General features: G+C 45.0%; 2 protein-coding genes across 5 annotated transcripts in view; both read right to left on the bottom strand.

Annotated features, from left to right (window-relative positions):
- The window catches only part of WBP1L (WW domain binding protein 1 like), a 57,148-nt gene extending 52,556 nt beyond the window's left edge, over positions 1-4,592 (bottom strand). Inside the window, exon 1 of the mRNA XM_081157920.1 lies at positions 4,374-4,592. Coding sequence (XP_081014046.1) covers positions 4,374-4,463 — 90 coding nt within the window. The 5' untranslated portion in view covers positions 4,464-4,592. The remainder of the gene's footprint in view (positions 1-4,373) is intronic.
- A 2,656-nt stretch (positions 4,593-7,248) lies between these two features.
- SFXN2 (sideroflexin 2) overlaps positions 7,249-24,503 on the bottom strand; it is an 18,770-nt gene continuing 1,515 nt past the window's right edge. For 2 of the 4 annotated variants that reach the window (XM_081158702.1, XM_081158704.1), the window contains exons 2-12: positions 17,939-18,123; positions 17,586-17,756; positions 16,223-16,321; positions 15,269-15,344; positions 14,882-14,967; positions 13,265-13,325; positions 12,833-12,899; positions 11,920-11,969; positions 11,538-11,587; positions 9,453-9,500; positions 7,249-8,671 (exon numbers count right to left, since the gene is read on the bottom strand). In XM_081158702.1, coding sequence (XP_081014828.1) covers positions 8,572-8,671; positions 9,453-9,500; positions 11,538-11,587; positions 11,920-11,969; positions 12,833-12,899; positions 13,265-13,325; positions 14,882-14,967; positions 15,269-15,344; positions 16,223-16,321; positions 17,586-17,756; positions 17,939-18,108 — 978 coding nt within the window. In that variant the 5' untranslated portion in view covers positions 18,109-18,123 and the 3' untranslated portion in view covers positions 7,249-8,571. Of the gene's footprint in view, positions 8,672-9,452; positions 9,501-11,537; positions 11,588-11,919; positions 11,970-12,832; positions 12,900-13,264; positions 13,326-14,881; positions 14,968-15,268; positions 15,345-16,222; positions 16,322-17,585; positions 17,757-17,938; positions 18,124-19,216; positions 19,238-24,503 lie in introns of those variants that run through there. The other 2 variants (XM_081158703.1, XM_081158705.1) reach the window with 2 other exon arrangements.

The raw sequence follows: 24,503 nt of genomic DNA, 5'->3' as shown, positions 1-24,503 counted from the left end.
AAAAGACATTTTATATACACTTTAAAAGGGCGAATCTTGCCCAGCCAGCGTGGTTCAGCGGTTGAGCATCAACCTATGATCCAGGAGATCACGGTTCGAATCCCGGTCAGGGCACAAGCCCAGGTTGCAGGCTCGATCCCCAGTTGGGGGTGTGCAGAAGGCAGCCAATCAATGACACTCATCACTGATGTTTCTATCCCTCTCCCTTCCTCGCTCAGAAATCAACAGATATATTTAAAAAAATAAAATAAAAAGGTGAATCTTTTGGCATGTTAATTATATCTCAAGAACGTTGATATAAAAAACTAAATGACATTCAAAATTCAGTTCCTTGGTCATCCTAGCCACATTTCAAATACTCAATAGCCACATGTGGCTAAACAGCGGCTACCAAAACAGTGTAATATAGATAATTTCCAACATTACAGAACATTCGACTGGACAGTGTTGTATCAATGAATGAATAAAAGACCTCCTTTGCCATCTAACCACAGTCCCCTTTTCAAGTCTCAATACTTTCACACTCCTCACACCCACATATGAAGCTTCAACCACAGACTAAGTACATCCTTCAAATGCACCTCCATTTCACTTTCATCTGGAATGTGCTTTACCCCTTCCTGGCCCATAAACAATTCTACTTATCCTTATCAACCTTTAGAGCCCTTCCAAATAAATGCCTCTTCCCTAAGTCCCCACCTTCCCCTGACCCTAGCAGAACCAGTTGCTTCCACTGGCCTTTGTTTGTACTTGCATTACAACATTGATCCCTCTGGATTACAAATCATTGTGTGTGTTCTCTGTCTTTCCCACAAGATCACCAGCTCCTTGAGGACAGGGATTCTGTTACTCATTTGAGGGTTCCCCAATGCCTAACAATAATAATAGCCTGCTGCAAAGAGTAGACATTTCAGTAAATGTTTGCTGAATTCTACTTAAAGGATTTACAGAAACTCAAGGTATTGATTTTCGACAATTGCTCACTTTGGTGTGTAAAACAGACTAAGAAAATGAGGGAAAGAGGATTCTAATCTGGAAGTCTTTTAGCCCACTATTCTACAAGGAATGTTGGTGATTGCACTGAAATGCCATTTTTAAAAAAGAGGGGCTTCTGGACTGAAAACTGGGGCAATGGAGGTGAGTAAAGAAGGGGATTAGGGGGCCAATGGTATACTATTGAGAGATGGGAAAAAACAGCAGGAACGAGAGTCTCCATCCAATTCAAAGTTTTAAGCATGACAGAGGAAAAGTAATGACTGCATCTCTAGAGATTTGTGCCCAGGCCATTGGTTGAGTCACTTCATGGAAAAAGACTTTTTTACTAAATCTTTATTTTAGATAATATAGTCAGACTTTTCTGGTTAAGCCTAACCAAAAATAGAAAAAAGAATCTCTATGTATCTCAATTATAATTTAACTGGAAGAGACAAATGCCAAGGCCTTACTATTTAGAGACCTTACTGCTTTTTTCTTCTTTATGGATTCAAACACTCATAACCGAGTTGCAGCGACCTATAGGAGAGTTAAGCCTAAGTTCCTAATCATAGCAGTGAGCTAAACTAATGAACTTTCCTGAGCCAGGATGGCAAGAAATAGCTGTTCCAGGGCAGAGTTATTAAGAGGGAAAGCAAGCCACCTAATATCATGTATTTCTGATATTAAATGCATATGAAAAAAAGGTTGTATTTGACAGAGGAATTTCAAGGGGGGAAATACAATGAGGTACCCATACCATTTCAACAAGGAATGAGTACAGAGAGTTCTCTTCAATTCAGAGTTAGCTGGAAGTCACTTGTTGAAATAAGGACAGTGAGTACCTGAAGTAGGTCCTATGCCAAAATGGTCTCTGAATTTTTTTTTCATTACTGATTTCTACAAGCCAAAAATCAACAACAAAAAAACAAACCAAAAATCAAATTGGCTAAACTGCGGTGGATTCAGAGTTAATAATTATATAATAGCTTCCATTCCAAAGGTTAAAATTCAAAACACAAATCTCACTACAGATATATAGTATTCTCTGACAGAAAGAGACAGGGGTATTAGGTAGGGGTGGGAATGTATGGGGGGAGGGGTCAGGAAGAGGGAGGCTACTCATTACAAAAACCTTCCCTTCTCTGCATGAGCTGTAACCACATAATAGCTGCTAGTGAGTGCATCCATCCAAATAGAACAAAGTACAAAAGCCACTCTATCCCCCAAAATAAGTATTGGAAGTTTCAGGGAAATGATAAGAAAATGGCCTGTGCTCAACAAACTGCAATTAGGGCATGACACTGAAGACCCCCTCCCACATTTTCTAGCCACCTCCCAAGGCTTGCATGACATGTAAGGAACCTCCACTTGCCGTCCCTTCTCCTGCTAAAGAAATGGATGTGTCCCACCATTGACTAGGAGGTCCACCACTCCTCTCCAACAGGGTAAAGCAGTCCACAGGCCCTGGGCGCCCACCTCCAAAGGCTCCAACATTCCTAAACCAACCCTCTAGCAATGTTATTTATTGGTAATGGGGAACAGCCTTTAGAGGTACAGAAATAGATGCAAAGGAAAAGCAACAGTTTGTTCTATGTTTTGTTCTGTCAGCATTTATACTTACTTTTACCAGTCCAAAGGGTTATAACTTTTCTAATAGACAAAATAATAATAATTTCTCCTGCTAGTTTGACTTTAACTGGGAAAATAAAGAACCCCAACAAAGCCTAAAACGGAAGAATTCACACCTAGAAAAGGGAATATACTGGCCCAGAAAATGAGCTCTATTACTTTCACATGTTATTTCTAATATAAATATATTCTGGGGGGGAAACAGGACACTTCAACAGATAAATGAATAAACAAATTGTGGTAGAGCCATACCGTGGAGCATCATTCAGCCATAAAAAAGAATTAAATACTGGTACAGGCTACAACATGGATGAACCTCAAACATTACGCTAAACATTAGCATAAAGCAAAAACATTATGCTAAGGGAGAGAAGCCAGACACAAAGGTCATTGCAGAATTCCATTTATATGAAATATTATGAATAGGTAAATTCATAGAGACAGAAAGCAGACTGGCGGTTGCAAGGGGCTGGGGGAAGGGGGAAACAGGGAGGAATTGCTTAATGGGTTGGGGGTTTTACTTTGTAGTGATGAAAATCTTCGAAACTAGATAGAGGTGGTGGTTACACATTGTGAATATACTAAATGCCACTGAATTTTTCACTTTAAAATGGTTAAATGGTTTTAAATAGTTTGTTACGCGAATTCCATCTCATTTCAATTTTAAAATAAAGGATACTAATGGACAAAACAAAGATGCATCCAGTATGTGAACAGGCAGCCCATGACTTCCTAGGGAAAAGATAAGTATTTTTGCTGGGACTCTTCTACTCTTGATTACCACGCAAAGTTCAAGCGCTAAGCTGTATAGACTCTGCCACCGTGTGTGTATCTTTCTGAAAAGACAGGGAAGGGAACAGATAGTGAAGAAAATAGAATGGAAAAGCCTTGCCAAATGCAAGGGAAGGAGGGGTGATTACCCCTAGTACACCCCACCCAACTTGGCACCAGGAGTACCACTCCCATCAAGGTTTCGAAATGCCAGCCAGAGCTGGAATCAACACAAGCCAGCTTCTCTGCATGGATAAAAAGCAAGCCACCCAGCAAGAAAAGCTGGGGTGCTCCATTTGCTGCCCGTATTGGCATCAGCACCACCGTTTGCTCAAAAGCCTTAGGCTGTCCCAGATCAGCGTCAGCGACTGGCTCTCCCAGGCGGGCCAGCCTAACAGTTTTTAAAAGCTTATTAGAACTCAAGTGTGGCCTCCTCCTGAGGGGTCCAGCTCTACTTCATCTCACCTGCCTTCCAAGAGTCCTTCCTCCAACCACTTAATTCAAACACTATTAAAAATGGTGTCCTCAGAACTTGGCCCAGTCCGGCTTGAAATAAATATCCTCTTCGCCCCTCCTCCCTCTCAGGCTAGCTCAGCAGCTCACGTACCCTGACCCGCACACGCGGCACCGCTGCCTTGGAGACTTGCTCCACGGGGAACACGAACGCGCCCCACATGCCCCAGCCTGGCACCACTTTCCAGTCACAGTCACCCCAGCCCACCTGACCTAACTGCCGTCTCAAAGGCCCGCACTCGCTTGGCACCATGCCTCTGCCAACCTCCCTGAAACCAAAACAGGTGTCCCTCAGCTAAACACCGACGCCCCCTTAGATCCTGCCCACGCCAGGCCTGGGGGTCCCTCTCGGGACCCCTCAACTCTTGGCAACAACACTCCCTCAGCCCCCTCCAGCTAGCAGCGAGGTCGTCTCCAGCCCCCTCCTGCCAGGCCTCGACGACTCCCAGGCCCACAGCCTGGCCCGGACGCCCCCTCCCCCTTACCTGCGGGGGTTCGGCCCCGGCTGACAGGGGGCTGGGCAGCGCCTGGAGGAGCAGGAGCGCCATGCCACCCAGGAGCCTTCTCCTCTCCATCCCCCTCCTGCTCCTGCTCCTCCGCCACGGCGCCGCCACCACCCTCCTCCTCCTCCCTCTCCTCCTCTTTCCTCTTCTTCCTTCTTCCCTTCTTTTCCTGTTTCACTCTCCCCCTCCGCTTCCGGCTCTGCTCCACCCAGCCAAAACACCCTCCCAAACACCGGGGAGGTTCTCCAGTCCCAGCGCTTCATTGGCCTCTGCCCTTCGCCCATTGGTCTAAATGGCTGTCGATCAAATCGAAGTTCCGCCCTCCCCTGAAGTTCCATCCCATGAAGACGGAAAACCAGAAGGATACAGCCAATTAAAAGTAGGAGGAAGCTGGGCCATCTTGAGCGCCGCGAGCCGGTGTAAAGGCGGCGAGTGGAAGAAGTACCTTGGATCGGGGGACGGGCCACCTTAAACGTGTGGTATAGAAAAGTCCAGCTAGAATACAGCCGTGGCGGAAGTACTAGATTTCCACAGTTTAGCAAAGAAAGGATGAGTCTGATGATTCTAAGCGGTGTTGGCAAATGTTATTTTTTAGAGAAGCTAACCGGGAGCTCCTAAAGAATTAAACAACTGCAATCTAAAAATCTTTTGATATCATGTCTTGAAGCGCAGCCCCAGTACCAGGGTCCCTCTACTGGTCTCCAATTGCCCAAGCAGTAGCTTAGGTCAACTTGAATTCCCTATGAGACAGTATCTTTACCTGAGGCACAGTGCTTTGTCACCAAAAGTTTCTGGGACAAAATGGACAAAATTCTGACCCTACTTCAAAAATAGCTCTGAAATCTACCCCAAATGCTTTAATCCATGTTCTCATCTTCTGGCTAAATACAAATAGTCTCCTTTCACACACCACAAGGGTGCTCTACCACAAAAAAAAACACACAATCCACAAATACACACAACTCCAAACATTGTCTTACGGCTTTCGCTCTTAAAATACTTCAACTACCTATAGGATATATAGTCTGGACTTTTCACTGTGGTTCCTGCATACTTATCTCACCTGCCACCCACACATTTTTTCACACATTCTGCTCACACTGGACACTAAAGAGATCTTCAAGGTGCTGTGCTATGTAGTACACGTAACTTCATTTCCACATTACACATATAAACTCCTAGTTCCCACCCCCTTGTTTCTTCTTCTGGATTCACATAACACTTCCCCCCTAGTGTATCTAATCTGTATCTGCCTGGCTGACCACTCCTACTAAATTTGCAGCTTTTTATTTGGCACACCAGGCCTTATTTATTTCCTAAGAAATCCCTACAACATCCTGTACAGGACCCAACTATGAATGTAATCGATGATAGTAAAATGAAATGAAGGCCCATGACAGAGAAGCCAGCTGTCTGCAGCTGCCAATTTCCTCTCCAAAACCTGCCAAAGCATTATACAGTCTGGCCCAGGGCTAAGCCCACAGGGAGTTTGTTCTTGGCTTAAATGGTGGCAAAGAGGGAAACAGGTAAGAGTGAAGAAAACCCGTTTCACTTCAGCATAAGAAATGTCCTTAGTTCTGTCTCTACCTTGATCCTGCTTTCCCAAGTGCTGCAAAAGGTGACAAGCATTTTGGGCAACCTCAAGTTTCTTAGAAATTCATCCACTCCATAATCAAGCTCCCTAGGAGATAAGTAAAGATTGGCCTCTGAGCTGTAGCCACTAGATACTCCAGACATTTCCAAAGAGTAATTGTCTATGACGAGAGGAGGAATGCCAGGAAGCTTAAGGAACTGGGAAAGATTGTTGATTTTTGAAAGAACATCAGTGTCAAACTGCTTCTGAGCTCTGTAAGGTTTTTCCTATTTGTCTTTGGAAATGGGCAAAGCTGAAGCCAAATCTCTTATCCTAAGAAAACTAGCTCAAAGACACACTTTTCTACTCAAACATCAGCTAAAATTGAATTGCACATTATAGCATGTATGAACTTTGAAAACATTATGCTAAGTGAAAGATGCCAGATGCAGAAGGCTACATACTATGTGATTCCATTTATATGAAATGTCTGGAATAGACAAAGCTATAGAGACGGAAAGTAGATTAGGGATTGTGAAGGACAGGGGCTGGGGGTGGGGGGAGTGACTGATAATTTGCAGTTTCTTTTGGGGGTAATGAAAAAGTTCTGGAATTAGATAGCGATGCGATGATTATACAACTTTGTTGAGTATACTACAAACTACTAAATTGTACACTTTAAAAGCAGTGGTCCTTTAAGTGTAGTACGTAGAATCATCATTGGAAAATTACCAGAAATATAAATTCTCAGGCTCTACCCCAGTCCCATATAATTAGAAATTCTGGGGAGGAGGCCATACAATGTGTTTTAACAAGCCCTCTAGGTAATCCTGATACATATTTTTTTAGAGCTATTACTCCAGAGTAGAGAAAACTTTTTGCATAAAGGACCAGAGAGTAAATATTTTAGGTTCTACATGCTACATACATTGGGTCTCTGTCACATATTCTTTGGTTTTTTCCTTTTTACAACTCTTTAAAAATGTAAAAACCATTCTTGGTTCCCAGGCACATAAAAACAGGTAGCAGGCAGATTTGGGCCCTTGAGCCATGGTTTGCCAACTCCTGCTCCGGAGCAACACAGCTCCCATTCTGGGAGACCTCTGCAGCTTCCAGCACAGGTGGATTTTTCTCTAGTAATAGGGAAATGAACAATGGCCTCCAGGCTTCAAACAGGTAGGTTCCCCTTCAAGTTGTGATACCCTCCCTCCATGCCAAGGCCAAAGTAAGTCCAGATCCTGCTTTCCATCCAGGTGTTATTAACTCAATCTGCAGACAGTTCATTGTGCTTTTAAGAAATTTATTCAAGTCACAGTGGTATCCTTTAGACAGTCAGTAAATTTTACTAGACAAAACTCATACAGACATTGACCCTGGTTGTGCCACAACAGTCCCCCAGGGAGCTTGAGAAATCACCTACAACCACCAAGTTGGAAAAGGCAAGTGGCTGTGCTTTGCTATATGTCCTTTAAGGCTCTTTGGTCCTGGCTGATTTTTTTTTTTAATATATCTTTATTGATTTCAGAGAGAAGAAAGGAGAGGGGGAGAGAGAGAGGGAAACGTCAATGATGAGAGAGTCATTGATTGACTGCCTCCTGCACGCCCCCCGCTGGGGATCGAGCCAGCAACCCGGGCATGTGCCCTGACCGGGAATCGAACCCCAATCGCCTGGATCCTAGGTCGACGCTCAACTGCTGAGCCATGCCCGGCTGGGCCTGGCTGATTTTCTTGTACAGGCGTCCAAATAAAACTTTCCTTTTCTAGTCAGTACACATCAGTCTTTCTTTGGTGTTTAATCCAATGGGCTGAGGAAGGGCAGTAGCCAGGAAATTATACCCATTACAGTGTGTGGTTAATACTTACATACATTCTTTTTACTCAACAGTTAATGGAATTATCTTTTAAACAGAAGTAAAATCAGACATGCTTTTAGAACAGAAGTGTCAATAGATAGGGCTTGAAGCACCATGGAACTCTGCTGCCTCACACAATGACCTTTTTTTAGCACTGAGAAATCCCAGGTGCCTGAAAAGTGCAAGGTTAGCAGCACTCCCAAGAACCTTTCTGAGGCGCAATGAGAATGGGAAGAATGGAGATGAGCCCCAGGGTGACACGGACTAGCCCCCTCTCACACTCACACACACACTTCCTGCGTTAGCTAGAACTCCATGGGAAAAGAAAGGTTCCATAGCTTGAGGGAGGATGATGCAGAAGGGAAGAGGAAAGAGTAGGAGCTTCTTGTCCCAAGGGCTCTCTCCCAATCCTGGCTGTAACCAGGACCCCAATTTCCCTAAATTTTCCAATTGGTTTGCTAAGTGTCTTCCTCAGGTCCTAGCAGCTTCTCCCTGAGGGGGTCTCAGCCTCTGGTCTCCAGGGGATGGGAGTTAAACGGGGAGCAGATAGAAGATTTGGTCTTTCTCCCTCGTTCACTTTTCCCTAGAGCCCCAATAAACCAAGTGGCTGGGTAGAAGCATGAGGCATCCTCATACCTCCACCCCCAAATCCACCCTAGCCTCAGGCCCTATTGGCAAAGAGGAATGAAGGCAGAGGAGGCTAAGGAGGAGCTGGTATAAACTGGTCCTTGGAGGGGCAGGGGTGGGCAAGGATTTAGAGACCCTTATTGAAGTAAACGTAAGGCACAAGTTCTCCATACTTGGCCTTGATGCTGTCTTGGAGCTCCGGTTCCAGATAAGAAACTGGCAATTCACTGGGGAGAGAGAAGAAGGTTACCAGTATTCCATCTAGACAGCAGCATATTACCCTTACACAAAGCCCAACTCAAATGCCACCTCTAAGAAGCCCTTCCTGATTTTTCCTTCAGAATTAGTAATAGCCTCTGTACACAATATTTTGCTTTTATTTCTACTGAGGCCTTTCTTCTCCCTGGTGCTCAACTTCCATGCTCAGTACTGGGAATACAGGAGCTGTCTAACAGATGACTCCTGAGCTAAGAGTACTAAGGAAGGAGAGACTGGCATCTCCTGGGTATAGATTTAAGCTATTGAATATATACATATTCCAGGTATATATTCATATCTAGTCTCCTGGAGCTAGTCCTTCTTCCCACCCTGTCTGATGTACCCCTTCCATGACATGCAAGGGAAGTGAAGAGGTTCAAGGCATCCACCCTCTGGCAAACATGAATCAGAGTAAGTACCTGTCCCCTGTTCAGTTTCAAAGACTAGACCAGCCAGGGGAGATTTATCTAATAACCCAACCAGTGGGACAGAGTCTCTTGTTGTTCCCCCACCTTCTCTCCAAAGCAGCCCTTGCTCCACCAGGAGGAAGCAATTCATCCCCTTAGAGACATGTTCTGGCTTACCATTCACACAGGGTTAAGAGGCCCAGAATTTAGGCTGATAGGCACTTGTCTCTGGGCAAATGCTGCCTTTCCTGCCCCTCCCTCTCTCCTTCAGGACAGCAAGCAGGGCAGGGAGAGCAGGGACAGGACATTTCTTAGAACAAAGTAAGGAATGAATAGTTGATACCATTTCTGTGGGAAGAGCCCACATGCCACTGGCACCATGAAGATGAGGCTGGAAAAAAGGAGAAACCAAAGCATTAGGAGACATTTCCCCACAGGCCCTCCCACAGGCTGCACCTGAGCCTCCTAAAGGCTGGGGGAGATGCCCATTCACTTGGCCTGCCTTCACAGCCAGCCCCATAGTTCCTCTCTCTCCAACCCTTCTCCTGGTCTCTTGGTGCCAGGATATTTGTTCTGGCAGAGAATAAAATCAGCCCGCCTCCACCCTCACCCCTTACCACAATCCCCCCGTTACTCAAGCACAGGAAGTCACTAGGGAGTGCAAGCAGCAGCCCTAAAGACCACATGCATCTGCTGATGGGCAGGGAAAGCAGTGAGGGGTGCGAATCCAAAGGTCCTGCTCCTCTGTTCACTGACCATCTGGACTGCTAGAGAACAGTAAAGGCCGGGGTTTCTCAAACTTCAGTGTGCATACAAAAAACTCCAGTAGGTCTCCAGAAGGGTTGAGAGTCTTTATTTCTAACAAGCTTTCAGATGATGCGGGTCCAGGACCATGCCTTACAAGATTTGGGAGTCTTTTTTTTTTTTTTAATCCTTACCATATTTTTTCCATTGCTTTTCAGAGAGAGTGGAAGGGAGTCAGGGAGAGAGGGAGGGAAGAGGAAAGAAACATCAATGTGAGAGAAACACATCGATTGGTTGCCTCCTGCATGTCCCAGGGCCAGGGCCGGGGCCAGGGATCGAGCCTGTAACCAAGGTACATGCCCTTGGCCGGAATCAAACCCAGGACACTTCAGTCCCCTGGCAGATGCTCTAACCACAGAGGCAAACTGGCCAGGGCAAGGATTTGGAGTCTTAACAAACCTGGGTTCATATCACAGCTTTGACACTTAAAAGTTGTACAGTCCTGACTGGCATGACTTAGTGGTTAGAGCACTGACCTGTGCACTGGAGGGTGGTGGGCTCGATTCTGGGTCAAGGGCACGTACCTGGGTTGCAAGTCCAATCTGTGTGGGAGGCAACCAATTGATGTGTCTTTCTCACATCGATGTTTCTCTCTCTCTCTCTCCCCCTTCCTCCCTCCCTTCCACTCTGAAATCAATAGAAAAAATATCCTCACTCTTTGAGTGAGGATAAATAAATAAAGTTGTGCAATCTGGGGCACACTGCCTCCTGGCAGCAGAGGGAGGACAAGAGTGTCTATTTTGTAGGGTTACTGTGAGGATTCAATGAGATAATCTATGTACAACATAAAGCTTATGGTAGCTGCCCACTCAGTGGTAACTCAATTAGCAGAAGTATAGCATGTCTGCTGAGAACCGATCTCAGCTCCAGCAATTATCAGCTATATACACTTGGGCAAGTGTCTTCATTGCTCCAAGCCTCAGTTTCTTCTTTTGTAAAAGATGATGATGGCAGTATATATACTTCCAGGGCTGAGGGAATTAAGTGTGAAGCATTAGCACAGTGGGCACATTCAATAAATGTTAGTTGTTGTTGCTGTCATTAGCCCTGTAGCCCTGCAAAGCATGATTAATGGCAGGACATGTCCAGTCGATGGCAGGTACCCAAGAATGCTGCCATGACACGTTTTCCTCCTGTGCGAGGCTGGGACACTCGACAGCCACAGGCTGTCTCATCATTTTTGTCTCTTCGTTTAATTTATCTATTGAGATATAACTGACAAATAACGTGGAAGTTTACGATATATAACATGCTGATTTGACACATTCATATATTGCAATATGATTGCTTTAGGGTTAGCTAACACCTCTATCACATCACATAATTATCATTTCTTTTTCATTTTTGTCTCTTCTCCAGATTTAAGGTCAGAGGGAAGACCCTGGGACAGGAGGGTACCCAAGCACTCCGCTTTCCATGCAGATGTGTGCATAGAGCCTAGCTAGCCTGGTTCCCTCCAAAAAGATGAGGTGAGAACTCTCCAGATGGATATAGGTGTTCTGAGATCGGGCACTGTGGAAGTCATGTAAAGGCGTACATGTTCTTCAACACAGGTGACACAAGAAGACAGATCTTGGGTGCCCCAGCCACCACAGAACCCAAACCAAGAAAACAAGTTACTCACAAGCACCCACACAGCATAACCTGCAATGGCGCATGCAGGACCTTGACTTTCTGCACACAAAAAAAAAATAAAGACTCACATGGGACTTATGTACCTTAAGGTGAACCCCACACCTGCCTCACAACCAATCAGCTAGCTAGAAACCCAGAGGTATGCTGGCCCTGAAGGAGAGGAGAAGAGGCTCTCCTTGCTCTCTATAGATAAGGCCAAGCAACCAGCTACGATGTCTAAAGTGGGAAGCCAGTGGGGACTCGTATGGGCGCTACTTCAGTGAGATGAAGGCTGGTAGCTAGAGGGAAGGATGAGAGGATTGGGAGCTCCCAGGCACAGGTGAGGTTGGAGGACTCTGGGCAGGGAAGAGGCAAAAGGGAACCCCACTCACCTGCATGAAGGGCAATTTCTCCAGCCTTTCCATGATGACCGGCAGTAAGACTGAAAGAAACCAGAGAGAAGCTGGGAGGCCCTGTAAGACTCCTATGACCCCTTTCTGAAGTCAGATCAGGGACTGAGTGATTCCCCCTCCTTCCCCAGAAGTTCCAGAAAATATTTTCATTTGGGAGAAGAGCAGAAGACTGTAGGCATGGCCACTCTGATTTGTCCCCCAAGTCCCAGCAGAAGGGTGCTTCCCAAAGCACACCTGCAATAATAGAACATGTACGCCAGGCCCAAAGTGTCCTTCTCAAAACTATCTCTGAAGGCTCATGTAAACAGACTTTTTACCGTACTCTGTAATGTGCCCCTGCTGGAAGCACAACCAGGGCAGGGGATTTATTTTCTCTACCACTGTCTCCCCAGCACCCTGCACTGTGTCCAGTACATTGGAGGTACTTAAGAAATATATGTGTTGCTCTAGTTGGTTTGGCTCAATAGTTAGAGCGTCGGCCCATGGACTGAAGGGTCCTGGGTTCCATACCAGCCAACGGAATGTACCTGGGTTGCAGGCTCGATCCCACTGCATGCAGGAGGCAACCAATCCATGTGTCTCTCTCACATCGATGTTTCTCTCTCTCTCTCTCCCCCCCACTCTCTCTGAAAAGCAATGGGAAAAATATACTCGAGCGAGGATTAAAATATATGTGTGTGTGTGTGTATGTGTGTTGAATGAAAAGAACTTAAAATGTCTGATTAATTGATGTTCCAAGAACTACAGTGCAGCTCTCAGTACTCAAGCAAACCAGTATGAGAAGCATGGCTGTAGAAGCTGGAGTCCCACCTCCCACCCAAAAGCTGAGTGTGGCTGAGGCCTTCATCATGTGTTCCAGGGGCCCCCAGAAGGGAAGGCTTCTCCATCTTACTCATGCCAGGGGCTGCCATGGTGATCCGAGAAATAACCACTTGGGTGATGCCTATGGCTGCAGCTCTCTGAGGGCAGAAAACAGCAAGTTGTCAGGAATGACCTTATCCAGTATCTGAGCTGGGTCAGAGTCAGGGTCAGGGTCAGGGTCTTAGCCAAGTCTTAGCTGGTAAAGGGAAAGGGATGGACCTGCCAGGGGCTGAGGGACTTCTCTCAACCCTCACCCACCTAGCCAGACTTCTATGGCTTCAGGACTAGAAATGATGGAGAAAGGACATGAGAAATGTCCTAAAGAGAGACATGTGGGGGAAATTGAGGAGAATGAGAGTGGAATCAGGGAGATCCTATAATGGAGCCCAGGATGGTCTGACGGTTAAGGACAGGACAAGGAGGAAAGAGAGTTCCCTCCTCCCAAAGGGAGACCTCTACTTACCCGGGAATGACCAATCTCATTGTTATTCCTGTCGTTCACGCGGATGCCCTGGATGAGTTCCCTAAACACAGATAGGAGTTGCTTGCCTTGGGAAAGGGGTGCTGGAAGCCTGCCAGCAATGTGACACACCTGGGGACCAAGGCCAGGGCACTCAAGCTCTAGCACACCCCCTCCTGCAGCCTTGCCCTGTGACCTTCCTCTGCACTCCAATGAGTGGTATCTCTGAAGTGATCTAGGGCAGTGGTTAAGAGAGCTAGTTCTGAGCCTGACTGCTTAGGGTGAATCCTAAAACTGCAGGGTAAGTGTCTAATCATGAGCAACTTCCCTAATCCTTCTAAAGACTCGGTTATCCTAATCTGCAAAACGGGGACAATTGTGGCACCCATGTCATAGGACTTGGTGAGGATAAAACAGCATAACGGCTGTAAAGTGCTTAGTCCCGTGCCTGACACAGAGTGACTGCGCCACAAACAGTAGCTGCTCTGATTATTATTCTCAGGCCAGTTCTTGACAGCACTCAACCCAAAACCAGTTAGGTGGCTGGGATTATTAATTTGATGGGAAGGAGCAACTGGAGGGATGAGGGAAAGAGGAGAGGAGTAATGTGTATGCACAGTTATTCTGGTAGTGTGCTCGTTCAGCAAGGGCAAGTGTGGTAAATTTCCATTTACTAGTAGTTCCAAGCAAATGTGGCTTGTAGAAATTGATGATGATGAAGGCGATGATGACAACAGTAGCAATAACAGCTAACACTTATGTAGCATTTGTTATATTCTAGGTGCTATTTTGAGGGCTTTATGTATATTACATCATTCAATTTTATAACAGAGGAACATCTATGCTTTCTCTAGTCAAGAAATAATAAGAACTGAGCCCAGCCTTCGTGGTTCAGTGGTTGAGCATCAACCTAGGATCAAGGATATCACAGTTCGATTCCCGGTCAGGGCACATGCCCAGGTTACGGGATCGATCCCCAGTGGGGGGCATGTGAGAGGCAGCCGATCAGTGACTCTTATCATTGATGTTTCTGTCTCTCTCTCTCCCTCTCCTTTCCTCTCTCTAAAATCAATAAAGACATATTTTTTTTAAAAGAAAAATAAAGAAAGAACTGAGACACAATGGGTGAATTCTCCTTTTACCTTTCCTGCTGCAAAACTTAGAGCCGGGTGCCTGGAAAACATCTATCTACTCCTCTGGCTTCTTTCAAAGCTTCATGGCTCTATTCTATCTTTGGACACCTCGCTCTGCTACATTTCATTCTGTAAGTCATCCCCAGGGCTTTGGAGGTAGGCAGAACTCACAACTTAACTACAGTTGCAGCTGAAAGGGCATACTTGAGTAAAAACCACAGTTTCACCCTATGCCTCCATCCCACACCATCCAAAAAATGACTCCCACATACTCATCACAGATTAAACCTAAATTACCCGCCACTCCTATAAGAGTGGCCATCACTGTTGGAGCAGTCAATCCTCAAGGACTCTTCAGAGGCACAGTGCAGCAGCCTCCCCCACATCCACCCCAACTCCAAGAAGCCACTCACTGACTTGGTTTCTTGCCTTCCTTTCCCTACTGACCTTGTGGCCCGTAGGGAGGGAAAGGGATCCCTGTACTCACTGTTGTCGCATCATTGGGATGTTGACACAGTTAGCAGCAGCCACAGCAGCAAAGGGCACCCAGCGGCCCACCAAGGGTGGAGCTTTCTGTTGGGGAAAGGGAACAAGGGGAGTTGTTCATGCTCGCTGCAAGATGGGAGTGGAGGAACTTAAGGACTACAAAACAAGAAATCAGACCTTGCTACTGCCACACATCCAGACATCCATCTGGGAACCCAAACTCCCTCAAAGGCCTGAGAAGAACCAATCTGGGGACAGCCATTCTGCATTTCCTACTGCTTGGGTGGGCTCCGGTTTACCACAACCCAGGACTAGGGAAATTCCTAATTCTCCCTAGGACTTTGCTGCCCCCTAGTGGCCACCATGCCCAAGGCAGCCCAGACAGTACCTTTGTCAACATGTTCATGCCCACAGCAGTGGCCACAGCAGTGGTGGTAGCTGAGAAGTAGGAAAGGGCCAACTGCCTAGTGGAGGAGAGAGAGACTTAGGAGTGGGGAGTCCTTCTGGTGGAAAGTAAGATCATGGCTTCAATGAGAAAGTCTGGAAATGAGGCTTCATGCCTGAGAAACTCGTGATCTGTCCCCAGTGTCACTTTGTGACCTCCCCCAACTCATGACGATCCAGCCCCCGGATCCTTTCTGTACTTTATTTATTTTTGAATTCAACAAATATTTATTGAATGCCTACTATGTGCTAGGTACTTTCTTCATGCACTTTAAGAATGCCCAGCTTTTTCCTACTTCAGAACCTCTGCACATGGCTGCTCCCGCCCAGGGTATCCTTCCCTGGGCTCTTCCATAGCTAAATCTCCATCCTTCAGAGCTCAGCTGAAATGTCAGCTCTGCAGGGAGGACTTCCCTGAGCTGCCTATCTACCCAGACACCTCTCTGCTGTTCTCTACCTTGACACCTGTGTTCACCTGTGTATTTCCTTAATGGCAGCAATCACAACCTGAGTTTATTGTGCTTGTTTTTTTAGAAGTCCTTAAATTCCACAAGAAAAGGGACCACACATGTCTTACTCAAATGTATCCCCAGCACCTAGAACCATGCCTGGTATATAATATACACCCAAGAACTACTTGTAGAATCAATGTAGAAGAAATTTGTTCGTCTTTAGAATGAACAAATTTTGAATTGGTCTAAGGAGAAGATGCTCTCCTAGTCAGCTTAAGAAAACACTTCCAAGCCCTGAAAGGGAGACTTCATCACCTGCCAGTGTGAGCCCCACCCAGGGAGGTCTAATAGCCTGAGAACCCTTTAGAAGGACAGTTCCCCTAGAGACAAAAGGACAGCCACCTCCTCCAGACCTATGAGGACAGCTTGGGGTTCGGGTCTCCTACCTGACTGATGTGGGGGAAGCCGCATTCCTGTTGGTGTAGTTGACTAAGGCATTGAAGGACTGGTTCACCCACTGCCAGAAGATGACCGCCGGCATCGTCCTACCAGTAAGTGAGGTCCAGAGAGGAGAGGAGAATGGAAGAGAGGACTTGGTATACACAGGTCAAACCATGTTAATGGCTTCCCATGTTCCAAACTGTTCCCATGTTCTATGCACCTGGGCTTTTGTACAGTCTTGCCCCTCTGCCTGGAACACACACACACACACACACACACACACACACACACACACACTCTGACACACTCCACTGTATACATGGCTAAATCCTGCTCTGTTGAGAAATAACTTCCTCCTTGGAACCTTTTTGACCCTTCCCATGCCCTTCCTGAGACAGTCATTCCATGCTCCCAGCTCCTACAACCCCACATTTCTTCCTTAGCCTACCACTTAGCAAGCTAGACTGTAACTGTTCACTTCTTGATCTCTTCAACAAAACTGGGATCTTTTTGAGAGGAAGGACTAAAGTCTTTATATTCCTAACAGCTGGGGCCCAAGGCCTGGCTCAATAACTGGATAAATGAATGCATGGGGTGGAGCCAGGGGAGAAGAAGGAAGAGAGGAAGGGGGAGGAGTCACACATCCAGCAGCTACAAAGTTTATTCTCTCCCCAAATGAGCTGAAAGGGTCTTCCTAATTTTTTCCTGGGATAGTACATTATAAAAATACATTAAACTCATTGTTGACTATAAGCACTTTTAAAAGAGGAAATTAGCATAGTTTATTCACTGAGAGTTCTAGAGAGGGCTGCCTCCGTTAAAATCCAGGTACCAGTACTTCCTGGCTGTATGAACTTGGACAACTTATATAACCTCTCTAGAACCTCAGTTGTTCTTCTATAAAATGGAGATGATAACAGTACTTCTCTGTAGGACTGTTGAGAAAATTAAAGGAGGTAACACAGTCAAAGAATTTAGCACAATACCTAGTATCTGGCAAGTTTCAATAAAGACAGCTATTTTTTTTAATATATCTTTATTGATTTCAGAGAGAGAGGAAGGGAGAGGGGGAAAGAGAGTTAAAACATCAATGATCAGAGAGTCGTCATTGATCAGCCACCTCCTGCATGCCCCGGCTGGCAATAGAGCCTGCAACCCGGTTATGTGCCCTGACGGGTAATCGAACTGAGATCTCCTATATCCTAGGTTGATGCTCAACTGCTGAGCCACACCCAGCCAGGCAAGACGGCTATTATTATTATTATCATAATATGGCTCCCTGATATCTATTATTATTATCATAATATGGCTCCCTGCCTAGCAGACCCAAGTGGATACACCTCCCATTGCCTTGTTCCCGGGTCCCACCTGTAGAATTGGAGCATGAAGCCTGTGATGATCATGCCGCCAGGAACCTGGAAGGACATCCGTCCAATGACATTCATCTTCTCTCCGGTATCAGGGTGGAAGGCTGCATCATACAGCTTCTTGGCATAAAGCAGCTGCTCCACTTGGGTGCCTGGGGGCACGATCCCCATCCTGTCGCCCAACGACAATAGGCAGAGTTATCGCCTTGTCCCCCCACTCCAAGTCATCCTGCTCTAATTTCTCCCTCCTTCCTGAGATCTCTGCCTATTCCCTCATCTTCAGTTTCCACACCCTCCCTAGGGAAGCCATCAATGTTGCCCCAGTTCCTCTGGCCCCTTCCCCTAACCATTTACCTGCTCTTCTCCACCATTGCCTTGGCCCAGTCCAGCTCTTGCTCTGGTACCAAAGCAGTGCGGGGGTCCGTGATATTGAAGAAGTACTTCACTCGCCCCAGGAACGTGCGCTGGTCCCAACGGGGGGCATCGATGTTAAAGCCAGATGCGTCAGCCTCCATCTTGCTCATACACAAAACTGTGGACTTAAGGAATACAGGAAAAATGAGGACTGTCCCCCAAATCAAAGTCTGCTCTGGAGGCCCTGAGCACTGTGGTAAACAGCCTGCTTTCACCAGCCACTGCTGTCATCTAACTCAGTTTGGGAAGGCCTCAGACTGAGCAACTGGGTACTAACATGTGTTTCCTGAGTTCCTACTGGTGTCCAGCCCTGTGCTTGATCATGCTGCGGGGGAGACTGAGAAAAAGGACAACACAGTGCCTGTCCTTGGGGAGCTAAGTCTGACAGGGGAACAAGAGCCCACCAGTGGAACAGTATGTAATATGTACAGCAACAATAATACAGGAGATGAGCAGAAGCAGAGATGGTGGGGCAGGGAAACACAGTAATCAAAGGGGGCTTCCCAGAAGGGGTGGAATGTGAGCAAGACCCTGAAGATAGGATAGGTTTTTCTGAATGAGGTAGAAGGCATGGGATCACATCAAAGGTAGAAACAATCACAGATAAAGGTGGACATGAACATGGCATAATCACTTTCATCATTTCAGTGACTGTGTGGGTGGTGCATGTTGGCCCTATGAGAGATTCGAGATTCCAGGCCACGGCTGTGAGTGAGGCACCATGCCTACCCTCAAGGAATTTCAGAATAGGAGGTAAACAGACAAGTAATTCAACAAGGACAGCAGAGTAAACAATGCTGTTGACAGACACTGGGAGCAGTGGAAAGCCAGAGAAGAAGCATCTAAAACTGAGAAGACCATATCTCCCAGTTTGCCTAGGATTGTTGGCCTGGGGTAATTATTAATAGCATTTCCTTTCGCTCTCAAATGTCCCAGTTGGGTGACAAATTATATGGTCACCTTATCTAAAATAGACGAGGGATTATGAACACATTTTGTTAGTATGAGAAATAATGTTTTGAAATATGCATAGAAGAGCCAGCATTGAAAGCACACTGTGTGGGGGGGCATAATAACAGCTCATACTCACTGAGCTCCTACTCTATGCTAGACACTTTGCTTAGTGCTTGAAATGCATTTTCTGAATTCGTCATAACCCTGTAAGACAGAACCCCATTTTATGGATGAGAAAATCAAGGCACAGATAAGTAACTTTACCAAGTCACACAAGCATTAGCGAGTAGCTGAGGCAGGATTTTAATTCAGCTTGATTTACTTCAGAACTCTTGTCCATAACTGGGTTCTGGAATTCATGACTTGAAACCCTAAGGCAGGTTTGACATGTAAAGAGCTTGGATGTTATCACTCCTGTCCTCACAATAAGAAAAAAAGCTGAACAAACTAAAAATCAACAACTTTTCTTAGCCCCGTCGGAGAATTGAGATCAGGGCAAACCACCGCCCCCAAACCTGAAGAGACAGGCAGGTACAGAGAAACACAGTTCAATTCATCAGGAGGAGAAGCCCACTGCTGGGACAAGTATCAATGGAAAACTTAAAATGTAATCGATAAATTGCTGGAAGCTCAGTGTGGACAAGTGGAGATTCAATCTTTGGGGCGGTGGCACATTTTTGTGAGTTTTATCTCCAGGAGCCCACTAGGTTCTCAAAGTGAAGATCAGAAAAATATCCCCTAGTGCTTCTGGCAGGGAGATGTGGAAAAGCCATTTTAAAGCACAGCCAGAGACCTCTGTTCTTCTTTAGAAGGCCTGCCCACAAAGGAAACTGTTAGCAGAACTTAACTGACTTGGGAAAGGAGAAATACCCAACTCTAGCCCCTTCTAGCCTCCTATCTCACGTTGAGGGAGTGAGGGGAGACTGATAATCATTTGTGAAGGTTCAGGGCTACAGGCTTACTCACTCAAATACTGAGACCTAATCTTAGGCCTATAGAACTGCAAGTCTCAAACCTTATTAAAGAAGAAATCTCTAGAAATCCAAAGACACCAGGGAGACAAAAACAAGGACACCAGAGGAAATTTTAGCCTTTGATACCTATAGCTTCAGAAGATAGGAAACACAGCCTAACTTCTTGCCCGATAAACATAAAGCCTCATACACATCATATCTGTCTTTCAACAAAAAAAACACGACATGGCATACTAAAAGGCAAAAGTACAGTGACAGAGCAAGCATCAAAACCAGATGACAAGAGATTTGGGGATTATTAGACTGGGAACTTCAAATAACTATAATTAATATGCTAAAGACTCTAACAGGGAAGTGGACCACATGCAAGAACCAATGGATAATGTAAACAGAGAGATGGAAACTCTAAGAAAGAATCAAAAGGAAATGTTAGAAATAAAAAATACTGTAACAGAAATGAAGAATGCCTTTGATGTAGACTGGAAATGGCTGAGGAACAAATCAATGAGCTTGAACATGTGTCAGCAGAAAATTCCCAAGCTGAAAATTAAAGAGAAAAAAGAATTTTAAAAGAATAGAATAGCCAAAAACTTGGGACAATTACAAAGGGTGTGACATACATGTAATGGGAATACCAGAAGGTGGAGAGAGGAAAAGAAGAAATATTTGAAGAAGTAATGACTGAAAAATTTCCAAAATTAATGACAGACACAAAACCACAGATTCAGGAGGCTCAGAGAACACCAAGCAAGATAAATGCCAAAAAACCTACACCTAGGCATAGTATATTCAAGCTGCAGAAAATCAAGATAAAGAAGATCAAGAAGCCAGGAGGAGTGAAAAAACACCTTAGTTAGAGAAAAGATAAAAATTACATTGGAATTCTCTTTAGAAATCATGTAAGCAAGAGTAGAGTGAAATATTTATAAAATGTTGAAAGAAAAAATCCCATGAATCTAGAATTCTATATTGAGCAAAATAATCCTTTAAAAATAAAGGAGAAATAAAGACTTTCTCAGACAAACAAAATTGAAGGAATTTGTCCACAAGAGACCTGACTTGCAAGATGTTATAAGAAGTTCTTTAGAGAGAAAGAAAATTATATAGGTCATAACTCTGACCTACATAAAGAGTGTCAGAGCCCTGGCCGGGTAGCTCAGTTGGTTAGAGCATCGTCCCCATATGCCAAAGTTGTGGGTTTCATCTCTGGTCGGGGCACATACAGAAAGCAACCAATGAATGCATAAATAAGTGGAACAACAAATCAATGTCTCTCTCTCTAAAAATCAATAAAATAAAATAAGAGTGTCAGAGAAGGAATAAAAGGTGAAAATAAAATCTTTATTTTTCTTATTCTAATTTTTAACAGTTAACAAACAGATAACAGTTTGTTCAAAATAATAATAGCAACAATGTATTCAGTGGTTATAGCTGTGGATAAGTGAAATGAATGACATCAATGATACAAGGGATGGGAGGAAGGAACTGGGAATACCCAGTGTAAGGTACTTGCACTACACCAGTGAAATTGTAGAGTGTTATTTGGAAGTGAACTTGGATTAGTTGTAAAAAATTTTCAAAAGAAATATGATATGCTAAGAGAAGAGAGAAATTGGAGTCATACAAAAATCGACGGCTTTGGAACTTTTGCTTAAAAACTTCAGGTAGCCATTAAAAGATTTTAAGAGTGACAAGATCAGATGTGTAGTTTATAAAGAACATCCTGGGCAATCATATAAGATAAAGACAATGTGGTAGGAACCTCATAAGAGGCAGAGAGCAGCTGGAAGGGAAACCCAATAACCCAGGCAAGAAATGGGCTCAAATGAACCCAAATGCACTGAACAGAAAGGAGGGTCCAAAAGGAAAGAACCTTTTAAAGCAGCAGAATCTGAGGATTTGCTAAGTGATCGGGTATAGGAAGAATATTGTAAGTCAGGGTTCAACCAGAGAAGCAGAAACAGTAGTAGATATATATATGTCTATCTCCTTTATACACATACACACATATACACACATATTGATAAAAATTGACTTAGTACAAGGAATTAGCTAACTGGGTTATGTAATTGTGGGAGTTGGCTAAGTAAGCCTGAGGCCAACAGAAGAGGCAGACAGGAAGGGCTGATCCTGGGGGAAAGGGAAGTAATGCAGGCCCAGCTGTGGCTGGAGTCTCTGACCTGCAGAGTGGGGAGTGGGGGGCTAGCCCTCTTTTAAAGGGATTCCATCTGATTAAGTCAGGCCACCCAGAATAATCTCCCTTTAGATTAATTCAAAGCCAACCCATTACGATCTTTAACTACATTTGCAAAATCCCTTCACCACAGTCCCTAAATAAGTGTTCCATGGAATAACTGGGAGAAGGTGTGTGGATGCTAGGAATGGCGGCTTCTCCCTCATAGCCCACTGCAAACATACCAGAGAAAGACAGGGTCCTGGGGAGTTTTGTTTAGGCTAGTCAAGTTGACACACCACAAGTATCTGGAGTGACACCTGGGGTTTCTAATTTGGGCAATAATGTTCTGAGACAGAAAATATATTTTTTTTAAAAAAAGGCTTTCAGGAAAAAAATTAGTTTGATTTTCCACATGTTGAGTTTCACGTGCCATGGGAGTTCCTTAAATGCAATAGGCTGCCTGCCACCTGTCTCAGGTACTTTGCAAATACCATTCCCTGTCCAGAGTGCTATTCCTTCCCCTCTTCACTAAATAACACCTACTCATCTTTTACTTTTTAAAATTAACTTATTTTTAATATGTTTTTATTAATTTTTTAGAGAGAAAGGAAGGGAGAAGGATAGATAGAAACATCAATGATTGGCTGCCCCCTACTGGGGATCGAGCCCACAATCCGGGCATGTGCCCTGACCTGGAATTAAACTGTGAACTCCTGGTTCATGGGTTGACATTCAACCACTGAACATGCCGGCCAGGCATCTTTTTTGTGTGTTTTTTTAATGAATAATTTTCAGATTTAACTTATATCTTCCACAACTAGGTCATTTGTCTTTTATCTCGAAAATATTACCTTAACTGAGGATTTTCCATACTTAGAAAATTACAAGTTCATATGCACAGTTTGAGCACCACGGAGCCGATGGGAAAGCTCTGGGCTTTGCCCTCAAAGGGACAGGCTAACTTGGCCTCCCGCAGGTTCATTTAAAGACCAAAGGTATTTCACTCAGTCCCAACTGAACCAGGAGTGCGAGGGGGAAAGAGGTCACCTTCCCTGACTCCAAATGAGCCTAAAAGAAGTTGGCCTGGACAGAAAATCACACTGCCCTGGCTTACAGAGCCCCATGCTTGCACCCCCTGGAAACAGCCCAGCAGAGCAAAATGCTATGCCTACCCCTCAAAGCATACACACACACTTCTCAGACATCTCTCTCCAGCTTCAACCCAACATTAGAAAGTTCCCTGCCTTTCACAATGGAAGCTCTTCAACCATGAAGGGGTAAGCATTTGCTAAATTACGCAAGAAACTTTGCCTTTATTACTGAGGTGAGGATAGTAACTGTTCAGTCCTTGTCTCATGTAAAAACTAAGACCAAAAAAAATCTAAATTCTATGTCTGGAACATCTTCCCCACATCACTGCCCCACGGGGTACAGTTCTGTGACTCCTTCAGGACAAACTCAGCCCTTCTGTTCCACACTCCCCTAGCATTCTGTTTTCCTTGGCAGCATATTGGGCTTTTGGAATTGTCATTTTCTTTATTTACAGTTATTCATGTGAAGTCTGAGTTCCCTAATAGACTATAAGGTTCATGCTGTATCTCCCATCTGCCCTCTAAAGACACTAACTGCCTGCCTAAAATGCATTCCAACTTATCCTTGGGTTCTCCTGGCATCAAGGATGTCACCTCTTTTAAGTCGAACTCAGAATTTGCCTTGAATATCGAAAAGCAGGCTTTCTTTCACGAAGATAAAAATTGTCTACCGTGCTTATACTGCATCCTATCTGGTCTCTACGTTTTCTTCCAGTTACCCTCCCTCTTCCCACAGAACCACATCTAGTACTCCCTAGAAAGGTCACTATCATGTCCAGGGTGGCTCCGCTAATGAAGGAATATGGTGCCACTACTGGAAACAAGGGGGGAGATGGAGGTCAAACCACGAATGACCAATAACTCCCTTTCCTTCTAGGGTTAGAGAATGTCACTGCTCAACGACGTTAGGGAGGGAGCCAAGATCTCAGTTTATAGAACAGGAAACTAATGCCTAGAAAGGCTCACATCGATTGAGCCAGCATGGTGAGCAATAGTGGCACACACAGCCTCGCACTAACAACAAACAGATCCAGTCCTGTATATCCATCCAACGATCTGACAATAGCTAGGGCCTTACTTTCCCAAGGTCACAAGGCTTAGGGTCATCTAGATAGGTCCTCTATCCATTATAGGTACTTGTCAAGAAAGGGGTGGGGGAGAAAAAAAGAAATAATCTACTACATCTCCAGAAGTAATGCTCATCCTGCCAAAGGGAGCTGATTTTCTCTGGCAAACAGTATCAGAGCTCAGAGAACAGACTTCCAAATCCTCTTGCAAGGGAAGGGAAGTACCCAAGATGCCCCTGTTTG

This window comes from Miniopterus schreibersii (assembly GCF_964146895.1).
Source record: "Miniopterus schreibersii genome assembly, chromosome: 14".
Lineage (NCBI taxonomy): Eukaryota > Metazoa > Chordata > Mammalia > Chiroptera > Miniopteridae > Miniopterus > Miniopterus schreibersii.
Note: the sequence above shows the minus strand (reverse complement) of the source record. Positions and strands in the feature narration are given on the sequence as shown.